Genomic DNA, 23,064 nt, shown 5'->3' with positions numbered 1-23,064 from the left:
TCCTCAAGAATTTCTCTGGAAATTCTAGGCAAAAAGGGTGTCTACTTTGAAGATTCTGAAATACTAAATTATTTTGATTTATTTTGGATTTTTTTTTTTCGCAACATAATTCCCATAGTTCCACTTGTGTTACTCCACTTTATTGACTTTATTATTATTCTAAAATGTGGGAGGAAAATAAAGAATGAGTGTGTCTAAACTTTTAACTGGTAGTGTATGTAGAGCAGCATACATTTTGAAGCATTTTAATCATTTATCACCTTACACAAGGACATGCACTTGAACTTAGTTCAAGTTTTGAGCTAGTTTGTCTTTGTTTTTGTTTATACTCACACATTTACCCCTTGTTCTTACAGGGAGTATTGAGGAAAACACAGAAAAATCCTAGAATTCCTGGTTCAGCCATTTAGGATGTTTCTGATATGAAAAACTGATATTTAAATATAATGGACACTAAACAGGGGAGTCTGTTCATTATTCTAGAAAATGTTCAGTCCCTAGTGTCTGTTCCCTAATCACACCCTTTTAGGTAGGTAGGTAGGTAGGTAGGTAGATTATTGATTCTGAGCAATACAATTGTGGTAAAAATAAATAAATAAATAAATAAATAAATAAATAAATAAATAAATAATAAAAACAACAACAACAAAAAAATTTTTTTTAAAAATAGCAAATACAATAAAATAGAAATAATGTTAAGAAGCACAGGCCAAAAAAAGGAGAGGAGAGAGAGCTTGTCTCTATCCAAAACATGTGTAAAAATGTAATAATAATAATTATTTATTAATAATAATAACAAATTACAAACTCTGTACACAATACACTTGGATTTGTACAAATGTGGGTGAAATTGTAAAGGTGGCAGATAAAATGTACCATGATTTAGTACTACTATTACTACTACTAATATTCTTCTCATCCTCATCTTCCTCCTACGACTATTAATAATAATAATAATAATAATAATAATAATAATAATAATAATATCAACATTGCTCTTATTATTTTAGCATGGTGTAACATTCAGAGGGGGTTTTTTTCAGACACAACATAATTGAACTCACCTCTACCACACTCCTACATCATCAGCAAACAATGGCCTTTCTATACAAACGTCCATCCGAGAAAGGATTTATAATTATGCTAAGTAAAACTGAACTGCAGACATTACCTTGTGGTGAGTCAAATACAGCAGGGTTCTCCCATTTTACTGTACAGTAGATAAGACTGAATCTCGTGATCTACAGTATAAATGTTAGGAAATTACATTCAAACTCTAACTTGTATGGTCTAAATAAAAAATGTTTTACATTGAATCCATGGTGGTGCAACGACGTTGAATTCCACTTTGACATGTCCACTGTTCTCACTGAAAGAACTCCACATGTTTACATAAGTTGCAATGGGTGAACATTTTATCAAAGAATCTTTGAATAAGTCTCAATTCTCAGGCAAATATTAGCTAGTTACCAAAGTGAAGATTCCTCAGTGGATCATATTTTACGTAAGAAACACAACAGCGAGTGCTGTTATAAGAACATTACACTTGGCCAGGTGATGGCATCACCACCCAGAAGTGGATTATTTTCCAGTAACAGAATACCCAATGTGTTTTATTCCCCTTGTACCAATACATTATAGCAGCTATAAACAGTAGTTCCCTCACGAGCGATTATTTTTTTCTCTGGCTTCATGTTTATAAGACAAATTTTAAAAAATCACAGCTTGTCATGTTACTGAGAAACTGGAAAAGGACGCAAAGGCATCCAGCAGTAGCCACTAACAATGATCATCAGTCATCCTAAAACTTTGGACACATTTTGTCCCAGGAAGGTTTTCACATCACTCCTGGTTCTGGTCTTTCATGCTGATGTTTCTCTTTCCTGAAGTAGCCACCACAGACTCCACAGACCATCAGCATTAAACCGTTGACCCTCTTTCTTTTCGTTATCCTCATAATCACTTGTCTTGTGAATTGTTCTGAGAGCAGCACTACCTTGGAAGCAGGAGGATATTAATCGGTTCAAAAAGCTTAGTTTACAAACCACATGCTCATTTCCTGGCTAGAGGCAATCCTTGGAGTGCTATTTGCTAGCTTGGCCACAAGACAAACTTTGTGCTCATTCATAACTGCTTTTTTATTTTGATGCATTGTAAACGTATAGTCCCCTCTGAAAGTATTGGTACAGCAAGGAAATTCAATTGTTTTTGCTATACATTGAAGACATTTGGGTTTGATATCAAAAGATGAATATGAGACGACAGATCAGAATTTCAGCTTTCCTCAATTATATCTAGACGTGTTAAACAACTTAGAACACAGCACCTTTTGTTTGAGCCCACCCATTTTTTCAAGTGATCAAAAATGTTGGAACACGTGACTGGTAGGTGTTTCTTGTTGCCCAGGTGAGCTCTGTTAAATTGATTGTTTAAAGAATTAGCACCTTTGAATGTCTACTCTTGGTTTGAACCTTGAGTTTCACCTGTGAGGACTGTATTTGACTGCATGTTAAATAGGATTAACCAATATGAAGATCAGAGAGCTGTCTATGGGAGAAAAGCAAGCCATTTTGAAGCTGAGAAAAGAGGGAAAATCTCTCAGTCCCATTGCATAAGCATGCCCAATAGTGAGTACAACAATTTGGAATGTCATGGAAAAGAAAGAAACCACTGGTGTACTAACAACCAGATACGGAACCGATCGGCCAAGGAAAACAACAACAGTTGATGACAGAAACATCAAGAGAGCTGTGATGAAAAACCCAAAAACAACAGTTAGTGACATCACCAACAACCTTGACAGGGCAGGGGTGAGGGTATCACAATCCACCCTTCAAAGAAGACTTCAAGTACAGAAATATGAAACAAGATGCAAGCCACTCATCAGCAGTAAGATTTGGAAAGCCAGATTGGAATAGGCAAAGAAATACAGAGATGAGTCACAAACGTTCTGAAGCCAAGATAAATCTCTACAAAAGTGATGGAAAGGCCAAAGTTTGGAGAAAGGATGGGTCGGCTCACGATCCAAAACACATAAGCTCATCTGTGAATCATGGTGGAGGGAGTGTCATGGCTTGGGCTTACATGGCTGTTTCTGGAACAGACTCACTCATCTTTATTGATGATGTAACTCATGATGGTAGCAGCAGAATGAATTCAGTAGTCTACAGGAACATTTTGTCTTCCAATTTACAGAGAAATGCATCCAAATTAATTGTGAGGAATGTCATCATGTAGCAAAACAATGATCCAAAACACACTGCCAACTTAACAAAGGACTTTATAAAGGTGGGTGGAAGGCTTTAGACTGGCCAAGTCAATCACCAGACCTTAACCCAACTGAGCAGCATTTCATCTCCTGAAGAGTAGACTGAAGGGAGAAACCCCCCGAAACAAAACAAACACCAACTGAAAGAGGCTACGGTATAAGCCTGGAAATCATCCCCCAAAAAAAGAAACCATGTGAATGAGTCACAGGATTGATGTAGTTATTGCAAACAAGGGATATGCAACAAAATATTAAGTGTTATTTACTTTACTTTAGTTTAAGACTTATCTGTACCTATATTTTTGATCACCTAAAAATTGGGTGGTGTGGGAATTAATTTGTAGACAAATGAACTCACGAGTCCAGAATAAGGAATACACGCATAGTTTATTGATTATTAGATAGGACTGTGCGCAGGCATAGAGGGTGAATCTTCATCAGCTGACAGAAAAAAATGGGCCTTCAACAGGAAAGGTAAGAGTAATATTAGCCTCAGTCTGAGTAGAAGCATGGGATACGGAAACAGCTGATACAAAAAAATACAAAACGTTCTATGTCCAGATTTAAATACCAGGAAATAAAAGCTGAAATACTAACCTCTCATCTCATAACCAGCTTTTGATCTCAAACCCTGTGGTCTGTGGTGTATAGCACAAACAAATGAATTGACCTTATCCGTTCCAGTATTTTGGGAGGGGACTGTAGGTTGTTTATTAAAAAGTAGTAGGTTGTTTATGTGATGTTAGTAAAAAGAACGCTACATAGACCCATAATTAGCTTGGTTTGACTTCACCTTTTAGGTATCTGCTGTTTTATTTACTATAGCACAGATTTATGTTCAATGCAACAGCCAGATTTCCATCACGTGTTTTTTTTTTTTGTGATAGATGTTTTGTATTATTAGTAACATTGTTTTAAATAATACTTATAAATAATTAATAATGTGTGTTCGAAATCATCTGCCAAATTCCATTATGCCTAGACTTGGCCTACTGTTTTATAAAGTATGGAGAACTGATCAAAAGTGTGATTTTGTTGTTAAAAACAGACCAAATAAAGCTCAATATACCATTATTCGACTGAACTGTAACTTGCATCTTTTGTTTGTTTGTTTACGTTTTTCATCTTGTGTTAGTTTTTTTTCCTTGTATGGCCAATTGCACCTGATTTTCTTTAATGTGTAAATGATTCATTGATTCTCTTTTTTCCTACAAGTACGTATTTGTGTTTTAGAAAATGATGAAAGCCTGGTAAAAAACACTCACTATATGGCCAAACATTTGTGCTTGTTGAACATCTGATTCCAGATTTATCTGTGTATTTTTTTATTTTCTTATTGTGTAAAGTGCCTTGAGAAGCTGCTTTACAGGCGCTATATATAAAAACAAAGTTTTTATTATTATTATTATTATTATTATTATTATTATTATTATGTTTTGTTTACATTTCTTCTTCTTTGTTAGTTTTTTTTCCGCTTTTATTACTTTTTCCTTCCCCCCCTCCCTTACTAGAAAATTATGAAAGCCTGGTAAATATATTAACTCGGAGGAAACAGGTAACAGTCCCGCCGTGGCCCTGTGTGTGCGGAGTTTGCACGTTCTCCCTGTGCTGCAGGGGTTTCCTCTGGGTACTCCGGTTTCCTCCCCCAGTCCAAACACATGCATGGTAGGCTGATTGGCGTGTCCAAAGTGTCCGTGTATGAATGGGTGTGTGGGTGTGTATGAGATTGTGCCCTGCAATGGACTGGCACCCTGTCCAGGGTGTACCCCGCCTTGTGCCCCATGCTCCCTGGGATAGGCTCCAGGTTCCCTGTGACCCTGAAGGAAGGATAAGCGGTATAGAAGATGGATGGATGGACCGGTTCCACCGGACCCTTCAGCCGAAGCCCAAGCCTGGTGAACGACTACGAGCTATTGTGTGCAGATTCCACTATCACAGTGACTGTCTTGACATTTTACGCCATGCGAGAGAGGTCCAGCGGATTAAAGCGAGGGATTTGACCATCTCCGTTTTCCCTGACTACACAGCCAAGATAGCCCGGGCCCGGGCCGCGTTTAACGAGGTTCGGCGTCAACTTCGTGGTATTGAGGGCGCTCGCTATGGAATACTTCACCCAGCTCGGCTTCGTATTGCATATAATGGTGTCCAGAAGGACTTTATTTCAGCGGAGGAAGCAGGAGACTATGTTAAACTCTTGATATCGGGGTGAATTGCATCACCTATATAGTGGAGTATTTCTTTACTTTTCTTTTATCATTTTTTTTTTGCACTCGGCCTTCCAGCTCTACAGAATTCGGATTCTTATTGAAGATATTGTTGATGCATTACTTCGTCTAGATTTTGTGGACTCACTCCTCTTAAATCTACTTCTGTGTTAATGTGCTTCTCTGTTTTGTTTTTTTAATTTTATTAGTGCTATTTCCTCAACTTTACGTGCTACACTGTTATATTATTTGTTACAAGTCTTTAAAAGGTAAGGACATTATATTTGTTAATGTGCGCAGACTGTTTATCAGACTTGAAGTCAGTAGGGGACTTTTCTCTTACTGGATTTTTTTTTTTTTTGTTTAGGTAAATTTGTTTGTTAGTTCAGCTTACTCTTTGAGTTGTTTTCACATTGTGGACAACTCTTGGTGGGAAACACTGCTGTCTCCCTTGTTTTATGGAGACTTTGGGTGTGTGTTTGGGGGGGGGGGGGGGGGGTTTGGAGGTCCCACTTCGGCTCTAATTGGCTATTTATATTCCTATGGTTTACTTTATTTAAATGGTTAGTAGTAATATGGATCCCAGCATAGCTGGGACAGGCGCGCCTTTAAGATTTATTAGTTGGAACGTCAGAGGTATGGGTAATCCTGTCAAGAGATCTAAGGTTTTTACACATTTGAAACGTTTAAACTCCAATATAGTATTTTTACAGGAGACGCACCTACGTATTAAAGATCATCAAAGGTTACACTGCCCTTGGGTGAGTCAAGTCTTCCACTCGAACTTTAATTCAAAAGCAAGAGGGGTCGCTATTTTAATTGACAAAAGGTTACAGTTTTCGTCCACTAACGTTATCGCTGATGCGAATGGTAGATATATTATAGTTGCTGGTACTCTGATGCAAAGACAGGTGTTGTTGGTAAATGTATGCGCTCCAAACTTTGATGATGTGGAATTTGCTAATAGATTGTTGAGCAATCTCCCTTTCTTAAATACTCACCTGTTGATTTTCGGTGGAGATTTAAACTGTGTAATTGACCCAAACTTAGATCGGTCTAATCCCCGTACTCTGTATCAATCTGCAATGTCTAAAACATTTTCCGATTTTATGTGTCAGAACGGTCTCGTTGATCCCTGGAGATCCCGTAACCCCTTTCTTAAAAAGTTTTCTTTCTTTTCCCAGGTGCATCATTCCTATTCTATGATTGATTATTTTTTTATAGACAGCACTCTTGATTCTTGTGTAGTTTCTTCTGACTATTTGGGTATTGTAATTTCTGACCATGCGCCTCTACAATTAGATATTCATCTTTCTATTATAAACGTAGCCCACCGCCTTGGAGATTTAATTCTCTTCTTTTAGCAGACAGTGAATTCTGTGAGTTCATTTCCACTTCTATTGATGACTTTCTTTTCTTCAATCAGAATGACTCCACCTCTTATTCATTGTTATGGGAGACACTTAAAACCTATATCAGAGGGCAGATTATTTCTTATTCTGCTCGCTGTAATAAAAAACGCACTGCTAGGCTTAATGAACTTACATCCGCGATCAGTAACCTCGATCAAAGATGTGCATTGAACCCCTCTCCAGAGCTTCTTAAACAACGTCTCGACTTACAGGCAGAATTTCATCTTATTTCGACTAAAGAGGCGGAACGCTTGTTGTTACGTACTCGTGGTTCATATTATGAACATGGCGACAAGCCGAGTCGTTTACTGGCACATCAGCTACCGCGACAGGCTACTTCCCGTCTCATACCTAGTATAAAAAACACTTCCCATTAATTTCCCATGGAAATTAATGCTACTTTTAAATCGTTTTACTCTGTGTGTTGCTCAATTTGGGTTTTTTTTTTTTTTTTTTCTTCTCAATGGGATATTTGGGAAAGGGAGGGGAGGAGAGAAGAAAAAAGGTGATGTTCAGCAGACATGTTTGGTAGACGTGTTCAGCAGAAATGTTCAGCAGAAATGTTTAGTTCAGCAGAAATGTTCAATAGAAATGTTCAGCAGAAATGTCCAGCAGAAATGTTCAGCAGAAATGTTCAGCAGAAATGTTTAGTTCAGCAGAAATGTTCAATAGAAATGCTCAGCAGAAATGTTCAGCAGAAATGTTCAACAGAAATGTTCAGCAGAAATGTTCAACAGAAATGTTCAGCAGAAATGTTCAACAGATATGTTCAGCAGAAATGTTCAGTTCAGCAGAAATGTTCAACAGATATGTTCAGCAGAAATGTTCAGTTCAGCAGAAATGTTCAACAGATATGTTCAGCAGAAATGTTCAGTTCAGCAGAAATGTTCAACAGATATGTCCAGCAGAAATGTCCAGCAGAAATGTTCAGCAGAAATGTTTAGTTCAGCAGAAATGTCCAGCAGAAATGTTCAGCAGAAATGTTTAGTTCAGCAGAAATGTCCAGCAGAAATGTCCAGCAGAAATGTTCAGCAGAAATGTTCAGCAGAAATGTTTAGTTCAGCAGAAATGTTCAATAGAAATGCTCAGCAGAAATGTTCAGCAGAAATGTTCAACAGAAATGTTCAGCAGAAATGTTCAACAGATATGTTCAGCAGAAATGTTCAGTTCAGCAGAAATGTTCAGTTCAGCAGAAATGTTCAACAGATATGTCCAGCAGAAATGTTCAGCAGAAATGTTTAGTTCAGCAGAAATGTTCAGCAGAAATGTCCAGCAGAAATGTTCAGCAGAAATGTTTAGTTCAGCAGAAATGTCCAGCAGAAATGTTTAGTTCAGCAGAAATGTTCAATAGAAATGCTCAGCAGAAATGTTCAGCAGAAATGTTCAACAGAAATGTTCAGCAGAAATGTTCAACAGATATGTTCAGCAGAAATGTTCAGTTCAGCAGAAATGTTCAGTTCAGCAGAAATGTTCAACAGATATGTCCAGCAGAAATGTTCAGCAGAAATGTTTAGTTCAGCAGAAATGTTCAGCAGAAATGTCCAGCAGAAATGTTCAGCAGAAATGTTTAGTTCAGCAGAAATGTCCAGCAGAAATGTTCAGCAGAAATGTTTAGTTCAGCAGAAATGTCCAGCAGAAATGTCCAGCAGAAATGTTCAGCAGAAATGTTTAGTTCAGCAGAAATGTTCAATAGAAATGCTCAGCAGAAATGTTCAGCAGAAATGTTCAACAGAAATGTTCAGCAGAAATGTTCAACAGATATGTTCAGCAGAAATGTTCAGTTCAGCAGAAATGTTCAGTTCAGCAGAAATGTTCAACAGATATGTTCAGCAGAAATGTTCAGTTCAGCAGAAATGTTCAACAGATATGTCCAGCAGAAATGTTCAGTTCAGCAGAAATGTTCAGCAGAAATGTTTAGTTCAGCAGAAATGTCCAGCAGAAATGTTTAGTTCAGCAGAAATGTTCAATAGAAATGCTCAGCAGAAATGTTCAGCAGAAATGTTCAACAGAAATGTTCAGCAGAAATGTTCAACAGAAATGTTCAGCAGAAATGTTCAACAGATATGTTCAGCAGAAATGTTCAGTTCAGCAGAAATGTTCAACAGATATGTTCAGCAGAAATGTTCAGTTCAGCAGAAATGTTCAACAGATATGTCCAGCAGAAATGTCCAGCAGAAATGTCCAGCAGAAATGTTCAGCAGAAATGTTTAGTTCAGCAGAAATGTCCAGCAGAAATGTTCAATAAAAATGAAACTGGTAAAAAAAAGAAGATGGATGGATGGATGGATGGATGGAAACAGGTAACGTTAGTCTACTTTGCCGTTACCCCGCTTCAGGTCCCGCCCCCTATGACGAACGCGGAAGTGAACGCTGGGCTCTTTGGCTGCTATGATTCACGAGTCATGTTGCTACAGACGCCCATCTAGCAACAGCGCATGCGCGGACAGAACAGCAACAACGCACCCAGGGTACTACGCAGCAAACTAACTCTTTTGAGGATTGTGAGTAAAATAGATCTTGATTAAGCGTTTTCATTACGTCGATAAATGTGAAAATCATGCGATTGTTGTAGTACTTGCTAAAGTTGTGATATTCTTATAGTTCGCTGGGGTATTACAGGTGCTAACGCTATGGCTAGGTTACTAACGCTACGGATTCGTGCATCAGTCAGCAGTCACGTCACGAGTCTTATAGTGTCCAGTGCTTTATCCAAATGAATGCGACTCCACGGTGCAAACCTCTCTGAATTATTGTTGACTAATATGAAACTTACAACGTTATGTTAAAGGTTCAATCGACGATTTTTTCCCCTTGTACAGAGAACTTGGAAGATATGTAGAACATGATTAGAAATAACATACAGTGGATTAAGATGTGGCCTTTAGCAAAAGGTGTATTAAGTCGCTCAGAAAACAAGTTTGCGAAACTGATTTCCGGTCTGGAATTATGTTTGATTTTGGATGCGCCGCCTGTCAGTTCTTTTACAGACACTGCGCTATGTCCCCATATGTCTTGAGGGCGGGACTTCGTGACCACTGGGCGGGGATTATTCAAATTATTCAAATATCGAACCCACCTAACTGTTAGAGACTGATATGCTGTTTTAATGGTCACGCACCGAAGCTGCGTAGGCACCTATTGTATCCATTAGTTTTCTTCTTCCTCTTCTTCTTCTTCTTCTTCTTCCCCAAAGGGAGTCTATAGCAGCCCTATGAACCGGAAGTAAGAAAATGATGAAATTTGGCACACTCATAGATATGACCATGAATAGAATCTGGACCAATTACGGAGTCTCTAAGACCAACTCTATAGCGCCACCAATAGTTAAAAAATATTCACTTTTCAAATGGTTATAATTGTTGAACACTTTGTCCGAGAGAAAAGAAATTTAGTTCATCAGATTACTCTCCTCATGGTGATCAAAACTGATATCCTACATTAAGACTCCACCCATTACAGTAGTCACCATTTTTGAAATGTACAGTATTCAGTTGTTTTTTTTGGTGGTACTCATTCAAATTTTCTCCAATTCTTACCAAAATTGGCTCAGATGATCAGGGGACAGAGCCGCACTTAAATGACTGAACATAACTTTGATATTCATATTTGGTCAAAAGTTATGATCCAGTAACTGTTAACATTCTAACTAATGCCATTGTGTGCTCATTCTTACCTTGGAAGCTCTCCTCAGCATTCAATTAAATGTGTATTCTTTGTGTGGTGCACTTAGATAAATGTCAAACCTCAGTTATGAAGGGCCTGGGTTCGATTCGCATGTGGTGCAAATTCTTAAAAGTGTCTGTAATCTTGTGTCATTCGGTTCCTTTCTTTTGTGGCTCAGCATTGCAGTAACCTTTCAATCTATTTGCATGCAGATAAATGCCTTTGTTTTGTTCATTTCCTGTTCCATCTTAATCTGAGCTGTGCTATCTTTTATTCATTTACATGTATATTTACATTATTGATTCTTTTACATGCTATTTCTCCACTTCGTTTTCTTCAGGCTCCGCATTACGCTTGTTGTGCCTTTTGTGTTTGGCCCCTTTAAACGCTGCTTGCAGCTTTAATTTGTTATTGTTATTTGTTTTATGCTTTGATATAGGCTTACCTTATCTTTCCATACTTATAATTTATGGATTTTTTTTAAATCTAGGAAATCTTGTTTAAGACAAATATATTATACTGAAGTTTATATTCACATGTCAGCAGAAAACAGTCTGTGAATGATCTCACACTCAGTGTTTTTAGATAAATAACAGAACCGGTTGCAAATCTTGCTAGTCAGAGTTTGTTTTCTGTCAGCATGACCCAAGCATCATAAAGCTTGTGAAAGATGCTGAATTTTGAATAAATGACTAAAGAATGCTTGAGATTTTCTTCAGACCTGTAGATCCGTGCTTTGTTCTGAAACTGGGACTTAAATTGTTACAATGTTGAATTTTCTCCTTGGCTCAGTTCGCTTTCACAAGGCAACATTTCAAAGTACGGAAGTATTTTGCGGACAATTTTCAAAAGCAATTTCGGGAAATTGTAACTGTAAATGGACTTTGCGTTTCCATTTGAAATTTGAATAATACAATAACCTGGTTGCATAAGTGTGCACACCCCTAAACAAATTGCCAGTGTGAACGCCTCCTATTGAGTCTTCACACCTGGAGCATTTGTTTTGGAACCTGATGTATTTTCTCCCTTGGTTCAAGTTCGTTTAGACATGTATATGAACACGGTAATCATGCTCTGATCCGCACCAAAACAATCGGGCCGAGACCACCTGAACCACACTCTGGAGCGGTTCGCTTGTGGTTAGAAAGCAATCCGACCTAACGGACCAACGAACAAACCTGTATAGCAATTCATGATATGAACTGTGTTATGTAAAAAGCGTTTTTGTTTCGCTAATAGCTCATAACATAAATTGCCGTTTAACTTGGACCAAAGACGAGGTAAAATGCCTCATTGAAATTTAGTCTGACGAACATATTTCTGAACAACTTGCAAAAACGCAACATACCCCAGAACATAAACAGGTGCACTCTGACCAATGAGAGGACAGTTTACTCACATGTGACTTGCATAAACACGTTTTGGTATGCTTTGAAATGTTGCCTTGTGAAAGAGAACTGTTACTCTCGCAACAACATACCTTCTTCTATTCGTATCATTGTCATACCTAACTAATTCACCATAGTCAATAGTGTAAAGCATTATAACAGGTTTGACGGTGGCACACTGGAACAGCGGGTAGTGTTGCCGCTTCACTTGCATCTATTTATTTATTTAATACCTATTATGAGTTTTTCTATTATAACATAGTGTAATTACCATTCATATTGTTAACTATTCAGTAGCTACTGCACATATTTACTGCCCATAGCCTTTCATTTATTTACTGTATATATAATATATATATATTTACATACTGAACCCACACTCGTTATTTTGCAAAATGCTACCATTTGCATTTCTAGTAGATACTAAACTGCATTTTGTTGCTGAGTACCTGTATTGTGCAATGACAATAAAAAGCAGGTTGTGTGTCCAAAATTATTGTACTTCGAATATATTTGATTAGGATTTTTTTTTTTTTAATTCTCTGTGCTTGGTATTCTGGATATTCATCTCTTTGTTCTGCTGATAAATCCTGCCATGTCTGCTCTCTCCAGCTGAGGAATGGCGGTGAATGTGCACTCCACTTCTATGACCATAGAGAACATGAGTAGACATGACATGCTCGCTTGGGTCAACGATTCTCTGCAGCTCAACTACACTAAAATAGAGCAGCTCGGTTCAGGTAGGAGAAACTCACAGTCATAGTAAAATGTTTTTATACCCTTAAAAGCTTCCAGCGCTTTATTTCTTCAAGCCACATGTTAAGCTGAATAACTAGATTTTATGTAAGATGTTACATTTTTTTGCTTTTTAAGATGATACATTTAAACAAGAGAAAACACAATTCAGTATACAGTGGATCTATTAAAACGTCTACACATCCCTGTGAAAATGGCAGGGTTTTGTGATGGGGAAACAAATTAAACCAAGATAAATCATGTCAGAACCTTTTCGATATTTATTGTAAAATTGTAACCTATTAATTAAAGTGTAAAACAATAAGAATCATTTTGGGGGGGGGTACAATAACCTGGTTGCATAAGTGTGCATGCCCCTAAACTAATACTTAGTTGAAGCACCTTTAGATTTTATCACAGCATTCAATCTTTTTGTTTAAGAGCCAGTTAGTTCGGCACATCTTGACTTGGCAATATTTTGCCATTCTTCCTTGCAAAAGCATTCTAACTCTGTCAGATTGGCTGGGCAACTCCTGTACACAGCGGTCTTCAGGTCACCACACAGATCTTTGATTGGATTTACGTCTGGACTTCCAAAACCTTGAGCTTGTCTTGGTGAAGCCATTCCTTTGTTGATCTGGAGGTTTGCTTTGGGTCATTGTCATGCTGAAAGCAGAAATTCCTCTTCATCTTAAGTGTTTTAGCAAAAGCCTCAAGGTTTTGTGCCAAAATTGACTGGTATTTGGAGCTATTTATTATTCCATCCACACTGATTAAAGCCCCAGTTCCAGCTGAAGAAAAACAGCCCCAAAGTATGTTGCTGCTACCACCATGCTTCACCGTGGGTATGGTGTTATTTTGGTGATGTGCTGTGTTTTGTTTTTGTGCCAAAGGTATCTTTGGTATTATGGCCAAAAAGTTAAACTTTGGTCTCATCAGATCATAACACATTATTCCACAAGAATTTAGGAGATTGTTGTCACATGTAGGGAGCAATCAGTACTTGCCAGAAATTGCTACAAGCTTTTAATGATGCTGGTGACCTCTTGGCAGTCTCCCTGACCAGTTTTCTCCTGATCTTCTCATCAATTTTAGCAGGACGTCCAGTTATTAGTGTCAGTGTCATGCCATATTTTCTCCACTTGTTGATTAATGTCTTTACAGTGTTCCATGGTATATCCACTGCCTTGGAATTTTTTTGTGACCCTCTCCTGATTTATAGTTTTCAACAATGAGATCCTGTTCCTGCTTTGTAAGCTCTGTGCAGCCCGTGGCTTTTCCAGTTGGATGTTACCAAGAAGATGTCAGGAAAATCCTATAGGAACAGCTGTACATTATTTGGGGTTAATCAGTCACGTTCATTGATGGCAGGTGTATACTAATTAGTGTCTGTTTGAATGTGATTGGTTGATTCTGAACACTGCCATATTCCCAATTATAAAAAGGGTGTGCAAACTTATGTAAGCTGGGTATTGGAAGTTTTTTTTTCTTTTTTCCCCCACAAAACATTTCTGGGTGTTTGTCTCTTCATATTAATATGTTGCACTTTCACAATAAAGGTGCAAAAGGTTCTGACATGATTTAACTTAGTTTCATTTTTTAAATCACAAGAACCTTCCATTTTATATCCACTCTATGAAGGAAAGTTTCCATTACAAGAAGACAAGCCTAACTATTTTGTTGCCTTTCATAATGTCAGTGCTGGACTGATGACCTTTTGGCCCATATGGAAATTGCTTGTGTTTCTCAGGTGCAGCATATTGCCATTTTATGGACATGCTGTTCCCAGGGTGTATTCCTCTGAAGAAAGTGAAGTTTCAGGCCAAACTGGAGCATGAGTACATCAATAATTTCAAGGTGCTACAAGGAGCCTTCAAGAGAATGAAAGTAGACAAGGTGAGCACCCTCCACAACAATCCATGCAGCAACTGAACTTCACATGTTCAGTGGTTCTCAACCAGGGGTGGGTGTCCCTCTGGGGGGGGCGGTGGGGGGCATGGAGAGAGCGGAAGGGGAGAGCGCGATTTAATTTATTTTTTTTAGAATTCACAGATGGGGCATCATTTGGGTTCTCTGTGTATTTTATTGCTTTTCAAATAGAATGTCCATAAATGAAAAACTCTTCGTTCTCTCTCCTTCTGTTTTTTATTTTTGCTGGGGAGAGGCGGAGCTTAGCCACTTCAGACCCCTTTAGAGACTTTTTGGACAAACCTTAATAACTTTCCAAATATCACCAATACTGTCCTGCAAGCGCGAGGTCTTGCTTTCCTGCTGCACTCTCACCTCTCTCAGCGTCTGCCGTGTTGTGTGAGGGGCCGAGAGCCGGAGATTTAACAATGTCATGGATAACGAGAGGCGCCCTTCGTCCCAATTTACATCATTCACATGCGAAAGTTTTTAGAACGCACGAAGAATGTAATGCAATGTTTTACATGTAAAATAGTCCACGTTATTACAGCCTAGTTCTCTTGTTCAAAGTAGTTATAGTGTTCAAAAACATTTTTAATAATTCATGGTCCATACTTGTCTGTTATATAGTTTTATAAAAGTTATTTAAAAAATCACAAATTATGAAAAATAACTTTAAAAAAAGTACAAAAACAGTCTATCTACCAAAAATAGATTTTATATATATATATATATATATATATATATATATATATATATATATATATATATATATATATATATATATATATATATATATGGGCTTGCCACATGATAGGGAAGCTTTAGTTGCAAAAGGTCGAGAACATCTTACCTAACTTCGCTGCGGCTACTAGAAATGTGTAACTTTTGATTGCCAAAAAGGGGAGTGCATAAAATGAAAAATACTAGATACCAGACTGTAAAATGCCAGTAGTTGGTTCTTGTGAAGATCGATTCTACTTTGTCCCAGAACGTGGTTGCCTCTGCCAGGATGTCAAAGCATGTTTATCAGCAGAATTTTGAAATTATAGCCTACTTCTGTTTCTGAGATATGAACAGAACATCAAGTGATGTCGTTTTCAATTACGTCTAATCCTGTCCACTGCAAAAATGGTTAGCTTATATGATGCGCCATCACCTGCAGTAATTGTATTTGTTTCCATTCTGTTCTTGTGGGGTCTGTGAACATTACAGCCATTTGGATTTGATGTATAAAAAGGGGAAAGGAATTCTCTCCAACACTCTCTAGTTTGAATTGCTCGGACATTGACGAGATGAAATGCAAAATAATTTGCACGCATTTTTACGTGCTCTTACATGATGCCCTGGTTATCCGTTGAAATAAGATGAAGGTACTAGTTGGCATATAAGGCTTTAATTGTTTGACGTGCATTGTTTAATTATGGGATGTTGTATGCCAACTAAATGTAAAAGTCGGGCAGCAAGTGAACCTACTAGTGGCGGTAGATTTAGCTTGAAAATATTTTGTCTGTTTATTGACTGTTGTGAATTTTTCAGTTTCATGATGGCCTGCCATAATGGTATTTATTTACGTCTTGTTGAAGATCATCCCGGTTGAAAAGCTGGTGAAAGGTAAGTTCCAGGATAACTTTGAGTTTCTTCAGTGGTTTAAGAAATTCTTTGACGCAAACTACGACGGGAAAGAGTACGACCCTCACGCAGCACGACAAGGCCATGAAGTCTCGCCTACACCCAAACCAGGTAAAATCATTCACACGCAAAAGTAACGTGGGGCTTCTTGCACATGCTTACAGTTAACCTGGCATTGAAAACATTTCAAGCAAGTTCAAAAATGTTTCATAGATTTATACTTGAGAGGGTTGCTTGTAAAGGTGGTTCAGTTTTACCCTCCTAATCGGCAGAGGTGGTAAGAACCACTTCACTCAGCACACATCAAAGTCATGAAGTGATATACAGTATGATGTGTTTTTTTTGTTTTTTTTTTTTTTTTGTTGTTTTTTAAATATAAAAAAAAAAAACTCTGCCACACAACTTTATTCTTTTCACCTTCTACATGTCAGACAGCAAGTACATAATTGTTCATATAGATCTATCCATTTAGCAGCTTGTGTCTGGTCTGAGCTATAGCCTCTTATCATCCTATCATCTCTTCTGCTGCAGTGAGTGTATTTATTAAATTTTTTTATTTTTTATACATTGCAACTGCACTTCTAGTGAACATTATGTAACTTTGTGGTGCCCACTGGTTTTTAAATGATCTTTCCCTAGCCTTATTATCCTTTTTTCGCCATACTGGTCCATAGGTATTTCTACAAACTTGCTCTGTATTAATGCTCAGTAACAGTCAGCAGTCATCTCCAGACAGATCCTGTTAGTCCTAAGATGTGTCGGTTCGTCATGACATTGTGGCACGAATTATCCAGGTGATTTTCACCACCCCTGGTGGATATGGAGGGGTGAAATACAGCACTAGTTATGCATACTATAACCCCAATTCCAAAAAAGTTGGGTAGCTGTGTAAAATATAAATAAAAACAGAATGCAATGATTTGCAAATCTCATAAACCCATATGTTATTCACAATAGAACATAGAAAACATATCAGATGTTTAAACTGAGGGAATGTACCTTTTTAATGATTTAGTCCGAATTTGATGGCCGCAGCACGTTTCATAAAAGTTGGGACGGGGGCAACAAAACGCTGGTAAAGTAAGTGTTGCTGAAAAGAAACAGCTGGAGGTTAATTGGCAACAGGTCAGTGACATGATTGGATATAAAAAGAGTATCTTAGAGAGGCAGAGTCTTTCAGGAGTAAAGATGGGCAGAGGTTCACCAATCTGCGAAAATTTTGTCTACAGTTTGTGGAACAATTTCAGAATAATGTTCCTCAACATAAAATTGCAAAGACTATGAATGTCTCATCTTCTACAGTACATAATATCATCAAAAGGTTCAGAGAATCTGGAGAAATCTCTGTGCTGAAGGGACAGGGGTGAAAATCCTTATTGCATGCCGGTACTCTTCGGGTCCTCAGGCGGCACTGCATTAAAAACAGGCGTGATTCTGTAATGGAAATCACTGCATGGACTCAAACACCTCCAGAACTCATTGTCTGTGAACACAGTTCGCCGTGCCATCCACAAATGCTGGGTAAAGCTCTGTCATGCAAAGAAGAAGCCATATGTGAACATGATCCAGAAACGCCGCCATCTTCTCTGGGCCAAAGCTCATTTAAAATGGACTGAGACGACGTGGAAAACTGTTCTGTGGTCAGACGAATCGAAATTTGAAATTCTTCTTGGAAACCATGGACGCCGCGTCCTCTAAACTAAAGAGGAGAGGGACCATCTGGCTTTTTATCAGCGCTCAGTTCAAAAGCCTGCATCTCTGATGGTATGGGGATGCATTAGTGCTTATGGAATGAGCAGCTTGCACATCTGGAAAGGCACCGTCAATGCTGAAAGGTATATACAGGTTTTAGATCAACATATGCTTCCAATCAGATTCCATCCCATCTTTACTTTTGAAAGACTCTACCTCTCTAAGATACTCTTTTTATACCCAATCATGTTACTGACCTGTTACCAATTAATCTAATTAGTTGCAAAATGTTCCTCCAGCTATTTCTTTTTAGTAACACTTACTTTCCCAGCCTTTTATTGCCCTTGTCCCAACCCCGTCCGTGTTGCAGCAATCAAATTCAAAATGACCTTATTTCTTTCCTTTAAATGGTACATTTCCTCAGTTTAAACATATGTTTTCCATTTTCTATTGTGAATAAAATATGGGTTTATGAGATTTGCAAATCATCGCATTCTGTTTTTATTGACATTTTACCCAGCGTCCCAACTTTTTTTCGGAATTGGGGTTGTATAGCTGTGGTTCTACGAACCCTTGTTATTTGGAATCAGCACTGACCCAGTGAGAAGATTCCAGAGAAGGACGGTGGTATTTCGGCGGTATTCACTGACATGACTTTGTTGAAGGACTGGGCATGTGTTTGTTAAAGGACTGGGCATGAAAAGGTATCTGAGAGATTCTCTCCACCTGTGGTGCAATCCAGTGTTCATTGAACCATAGTGTTATGTATTTTTATATTTTCACACACGATTGTTGATTCTTTATGGACTGTTTATTGACTTAGAGTGCTTGATTGGTGTAGGACCACAGAGGACTTCACCAACAGTGCCCAAAACCGTGCCAACTCCTCAGCGGCCAATCAGCTCTGTCCCGACAAATATTAAACGGAGCATACCTGTGTTACGGAACGGAGGAAGTGAGGCAGAGCTTATGGAACTCAACCAGCAGGTGCACATACAACTCGCCTCCACCCGCACCTTCCCAATACAAAGATGCTTTATTATAGATTAGTCTGAGTGACGCATAATAAGCTGTTACTGCTGATGAACAGGAGCTGCCTTACTTTTCACTCACAAACACACAAACACAACACAACAGCAACACGGCACCCAGTAACAAAAACAGTACTTTCTGTTAAATTTCCTAATATTTAGAAATCAGGGTCCTAAGCATATTAACATTCCACAAGATCATTTGGATAAAGCTTGAACACTACATTCTTGAATGTGATGCCAAACACACAGTATGATGCTAGGGAGCACTTGCTTCATGAGTTTGCCGTTTCAGACAGTTATAAGAACAGAACTACACACAAATACAAGATGCAAAATGTCAATCGGAAAATGTCCACGGAACCACACGTCATCATTGAATTATCCATTTTCAGCATAATGGAGAAAAATGTGCAAAAAGCATTTCTTCATGATTTATTCGCTTTAGGTTACTTATTATTGTTGGGTTTTATTTTTTGTTGTTTGTTTTAGTTATTTAGTCTGATTCTGTCATGTCACTGACTGTAAACCACGTGCTCGAGGGTTAATAGTGTTGCAGTAACCTGAGAGTATTAGAGTAACTAAATCACATCACTAAAGCCCTGTACAAGTATTGATTTCTGTTTCATTTCTGATTATCAAATTATTTCTGCCTTAATTATCCGGTATTGTCATTTTTTTTAAGCATCTTAAAATCACAATCTGACTCGGAAATGCGGTTTTCCTGATTGAATTTTCTTCCACATGTAGCTGATGGACCTGAAGGTGACCGTGGATGGCCTGGAGAAGGAGAGAGACTTTTACTTTGGCAAACTGCGTGATATCGAGCTCATCTGCCAGGAGCATGAGAGTGAAAACAACCCAGTCCTCGCGAAGGTTTTCGACGTCCTCTATGCTACTGAGGTACACGAGTCCTCGATTTTACAAGTCATACAAGTGCCATACTCTTAAGCATCCATCACTTGGTAAGAATCTAGCGTAAGACAGATGTAGAAGTAATGAAGCGTGCCACGACTAAAGAGAGCAGCTGGAGCCAGTGCTCAGGATTGCAACAAACACACTCGCTCGCACACGAGCACGGGAAGTCGTGTCAAAAATACTCAGGAGGAGAGATCTTTCTGAATTCCTGACTGCTGTGTTTGCCTTTTTTTCAGGCTGGTTTTGCTCCTCCAGAGGATGATGAAATTGCTGAACACCCACAAGACCCGGACGAGTACTAAACTCTTTAAAAACGTATGCATTCCCACATCCCTACATCTCCCATTCCACTTCTCATCTTCTCATGATCTCGATTTCTTTCCTTTCATTTACTCATTTACATCACAGCCTTTAACACGTGAGTGCAGAGTATTGATTGGGTAGCTAACATAGTTTTTGCTGATGGTAATTGGTTTTAAATACCATTTGTACTTAATGGTAGAGTTCCGTTTTAATCCTTGCTATACCATTGTCCATGGATTTTTCTTTTGAGTCTAAAATGGTATTCGTTTTATAGTATATAGAGTATTCTAGAGCATTGCTACTCAAAACTGGAGTATAGAGAATTGCTACTCATAATGCCATGACTTACTAACACGTACATCTTAAAACATTTATTAATAGCATGTCTGAAACCTTTCAATCAGAATGCTAGGAGAAAATTTTACAAACTGTGTACCAATGCAAACAGTTTAATAAACAGCAGGTCACCGCTTCATGAGACTATGAAATAGATGTATACCACACGTGCAACCACATGCACACACAACATAACCTTCCTCTGCACTACTACTGTACCTGGCTGTTTTAAAGCATTTCATAAATATATGCTGAGATATTTTTTTTTTTTTTTTTTTTTTAAAGGTTGCTTCACCTGATAGCAAAATGTCCAAATGGTTCGCATTTTGCATTCATGATTTTAAATTCTTTTGGGGTTTTGAGAGGATGTTTCTACTATAGAGAAACTAACTTATATGTTTGGGGAAAAAAAAAAAAAAAAGAATAACGAGTGATCAGAGAGACCCTGTGAATTTTACAGCTGTGTGAACAAGCCTGGATTCCAGCTGCATTTCATCCCATACCTTCTCGAACGAAACGAGTTCAGCATCGCGGCATGTGAGCAATGACACTACTAAACTGAGATGAGTGCATGTAGAATTATGAACAGGACGCTGAAAATTCACGTCCACGTAAATGTATTTTGGTAATCTGGAAAAATTAAAGCTATGTTCTCTCTGATTATTGAGCTCGAGCTTAGTGTGTGCACTTTGGAGCTGTAATTTGAGCTCGAAGCTGAATTTTGAGATATATATGTATATTTATTTATTAAAGATACAATGAGACGCTAAAACCAGTTCGTAGCAACAACCTGGGTTTCATTTTAAAAACAAAATGAACATTGGAGTAAAAACATGACAACATTAGTGGTGGATATTTGTTGCTGACTTTAGTGACTAAATTATAAAACTGACTTTTTAGCTACTATGTCAGTGTTTGTTTATTATTTTTTTTTATTATTTTTCATATTTCACATGCATTAATGCCATAAAGGTTGATTTTGATTGACAGGATCTGTCTGTAACTTGTTAGTTTTGTCCTTCATTTATTTGAGTTTTACTATGTAAAATAAAGTGTATTCTGGCAACAAAAGTGTTTTTCTTTGCATTTAAGCACGGTTTATGTCTCTCCGACATATCCTATCCTATGTTTTCAGCTCAATATAGTTGATTTTGAAACTGAACACAAACAATCAGATTAATTGTGAACTTTGTATGATCTCTGGCCACCTAGGATAGATTTTTGACTGACGTGTTAGAAAGCCCTTTCCACCACCATCATCAAAACGCCAATTGAGCAAATATCTTTTTGGAAGAATGGGCCGTCCAGTACATTTCCAAAGACTTGTATACTTGATGCCAAAGCACACTGAAGCTGTTCTGGTGGTTAGGGGTGGCCCAAAACCCTTTACAAAGACTTTTGTTGATTTTTTCCTTTAGTTTGTCACTTGCCACATGTGTACGTTTACCTGTGTACCGAATAAAGTCCCACTTTCAAAATCACAGCTTTATATTAATGTGCTCATTGTAATAACTTTCTGTTTCTATAGTAACATTGAATTCAGAAAGGGTTGTAATAAACACGTTGTTTAAGTCCAATCGTTGATACTGTGAATCTTTCTTTAAGGAGTCTCCAGTGTAGTGCAAGTGCTTTCTAACAGTCACAGGTAAGCTCTTCCTCCACAGGAAAGTCTTCAGGAGAGAAGATGTAGCCCTTTGTGGTTTATCTGTAACATTTTTCTCATATTAACTTCACAGAGTGAGAGAGAGACCGTTCACGTCGCTGCTGTAAAGTAATAGATAACACAACCTGACTTGCTTTGTGGGTGTTCAACGTTAATGGATCTACAACCGGGAAAAAGTTTTATGTGTCGTTCTTTAATGAATAATAAATTATCATTGATAAATTGTTGTGGTATAAGTGAAGTAAAACATGTCAGGATGTGCTGGAACTTATACGGCAGCACGGTTGAATGCTGGAATCTGATTGGTCAGAAGTTGTGCATTATTTTCGTATAACAGCACAGGTTGTTATACGGCTGTGACATGAACGTTAATATTAATGCGCTGGTTCTAATGTGTTACTGTTTCTATAATAACAGCTCATACACATGGACTTGTATCGAGGATGCTCCACATAATTTAAGTCTGATGATAAAAATAGGATTTGTGAAAGTTTTTTGTTCGGAAAATTTTAACAAACATTCATGGAAGAAGTCTCGGTTGGAAGAGCTCTCGGTCTCGTTTCCGTTTCTTCAGTTTTCTAGGTAAAATGTCTCTGCTGCACTTTGTGTGTATGAGTGAGAGAGAGAGGTGAGGGAAAGACTGTTTATCGCAGCTTTAATGTGTGAGAACAGGAACTAACTTGTCTCTTGGATGTTCAATAACAATAAATATAGCAATAAACGGTTAAAATGTGTGACGTTTCATACATTAAATTAAATGTTGTTGGCAATTTGCTGTGGTGTAAGTGGATATACTCTATGTATATATGGTATGGTATACAATAAATGCACTTTGGGGGGTAGCGGCTTCCGCATTGTGTCGCATCACACACACCCTGGGCGTGCACTATTTTTGTATAACAGTGTCATGT

The 23,064-nt window shown here is 38.0% G+C and overlaps 1 protein-coding gene across 3 annotated transcripts; it reads left to right on the top strand.

Annotated features, from left to right (window-relative positions):
- Positions 1 to 9,281: 9,281 nt before the first annotated feature.
- On the top strand, positions 9,282 to 21,971 carry mapre3b (microtubule-associated protein, RP/EB family, member 3b). 3 transcript variants are annotated; one of them, XM_053650004.1, is made up of 8 exons: positions 9,282 to 9,385; positions 12,548 to 12,675; positions 14,421 to 14,566; positions 16,165 to 16,321; positions 18,726 to 18,889; positions 19,684 to 19,836; positions 20,088 to 20,166; positions 20,776 to 21,971. In XM_053650004.1, the coding sequence occupies exons 2-7, from the start codon at positions 12,555 to 12,557 to the stop codon at positions 20,151 to 20,153; spliced, it is 807 nt and encodes a 268-aa protein (XP_053505979.1). In that variant the 5' UTR covers positions 9,282 to 9,385; positions 12,548 to 12,554; the 3' UTR covers positions 20,154 to 20,166; positions 20,776 to 21,971. The 3 variants fall into 3 exon arrangements, with proteins under 3 accessions (XP_053505979.1, XP_053505981.1, XP_053505980.1); XM_053650006.1 differs by lacking the exon at positions 20,776 to 21,971 and having other exon boundaries at positions 18,744 to 18,889; positions 20,088 to 20,693; XM_053650005.1 differs by lacking the exon at positions 20,776 to 21,971 and having other exon boundaries at positions 20,088 to 20,693.
- The last annotated feature ends 1,093 nt before the right edge of the window (positions 21,972 to 23,064 follow it).

Source organism: Ictalurus furcatus, chromosome 19 (assembly GCF_023375685.1).
Source record: "Ictalurus furcatus strain D&B chromosome 19, Billie_1.0, whole genome shotgun sequence".
In the NCBI taxonomy this organism is placed as follows: domain Eukaryota; kingdom Metazoa; phylum Chordata; class Actinopteri; order Siluriformes; family Ictaluridae; genus Ictalurus; species Ictalurus furcatus.
Note: the sequence above shows the minus strand (reverse complement) of the source record. Positions and strands in the feature narration are given on the sequence as shown.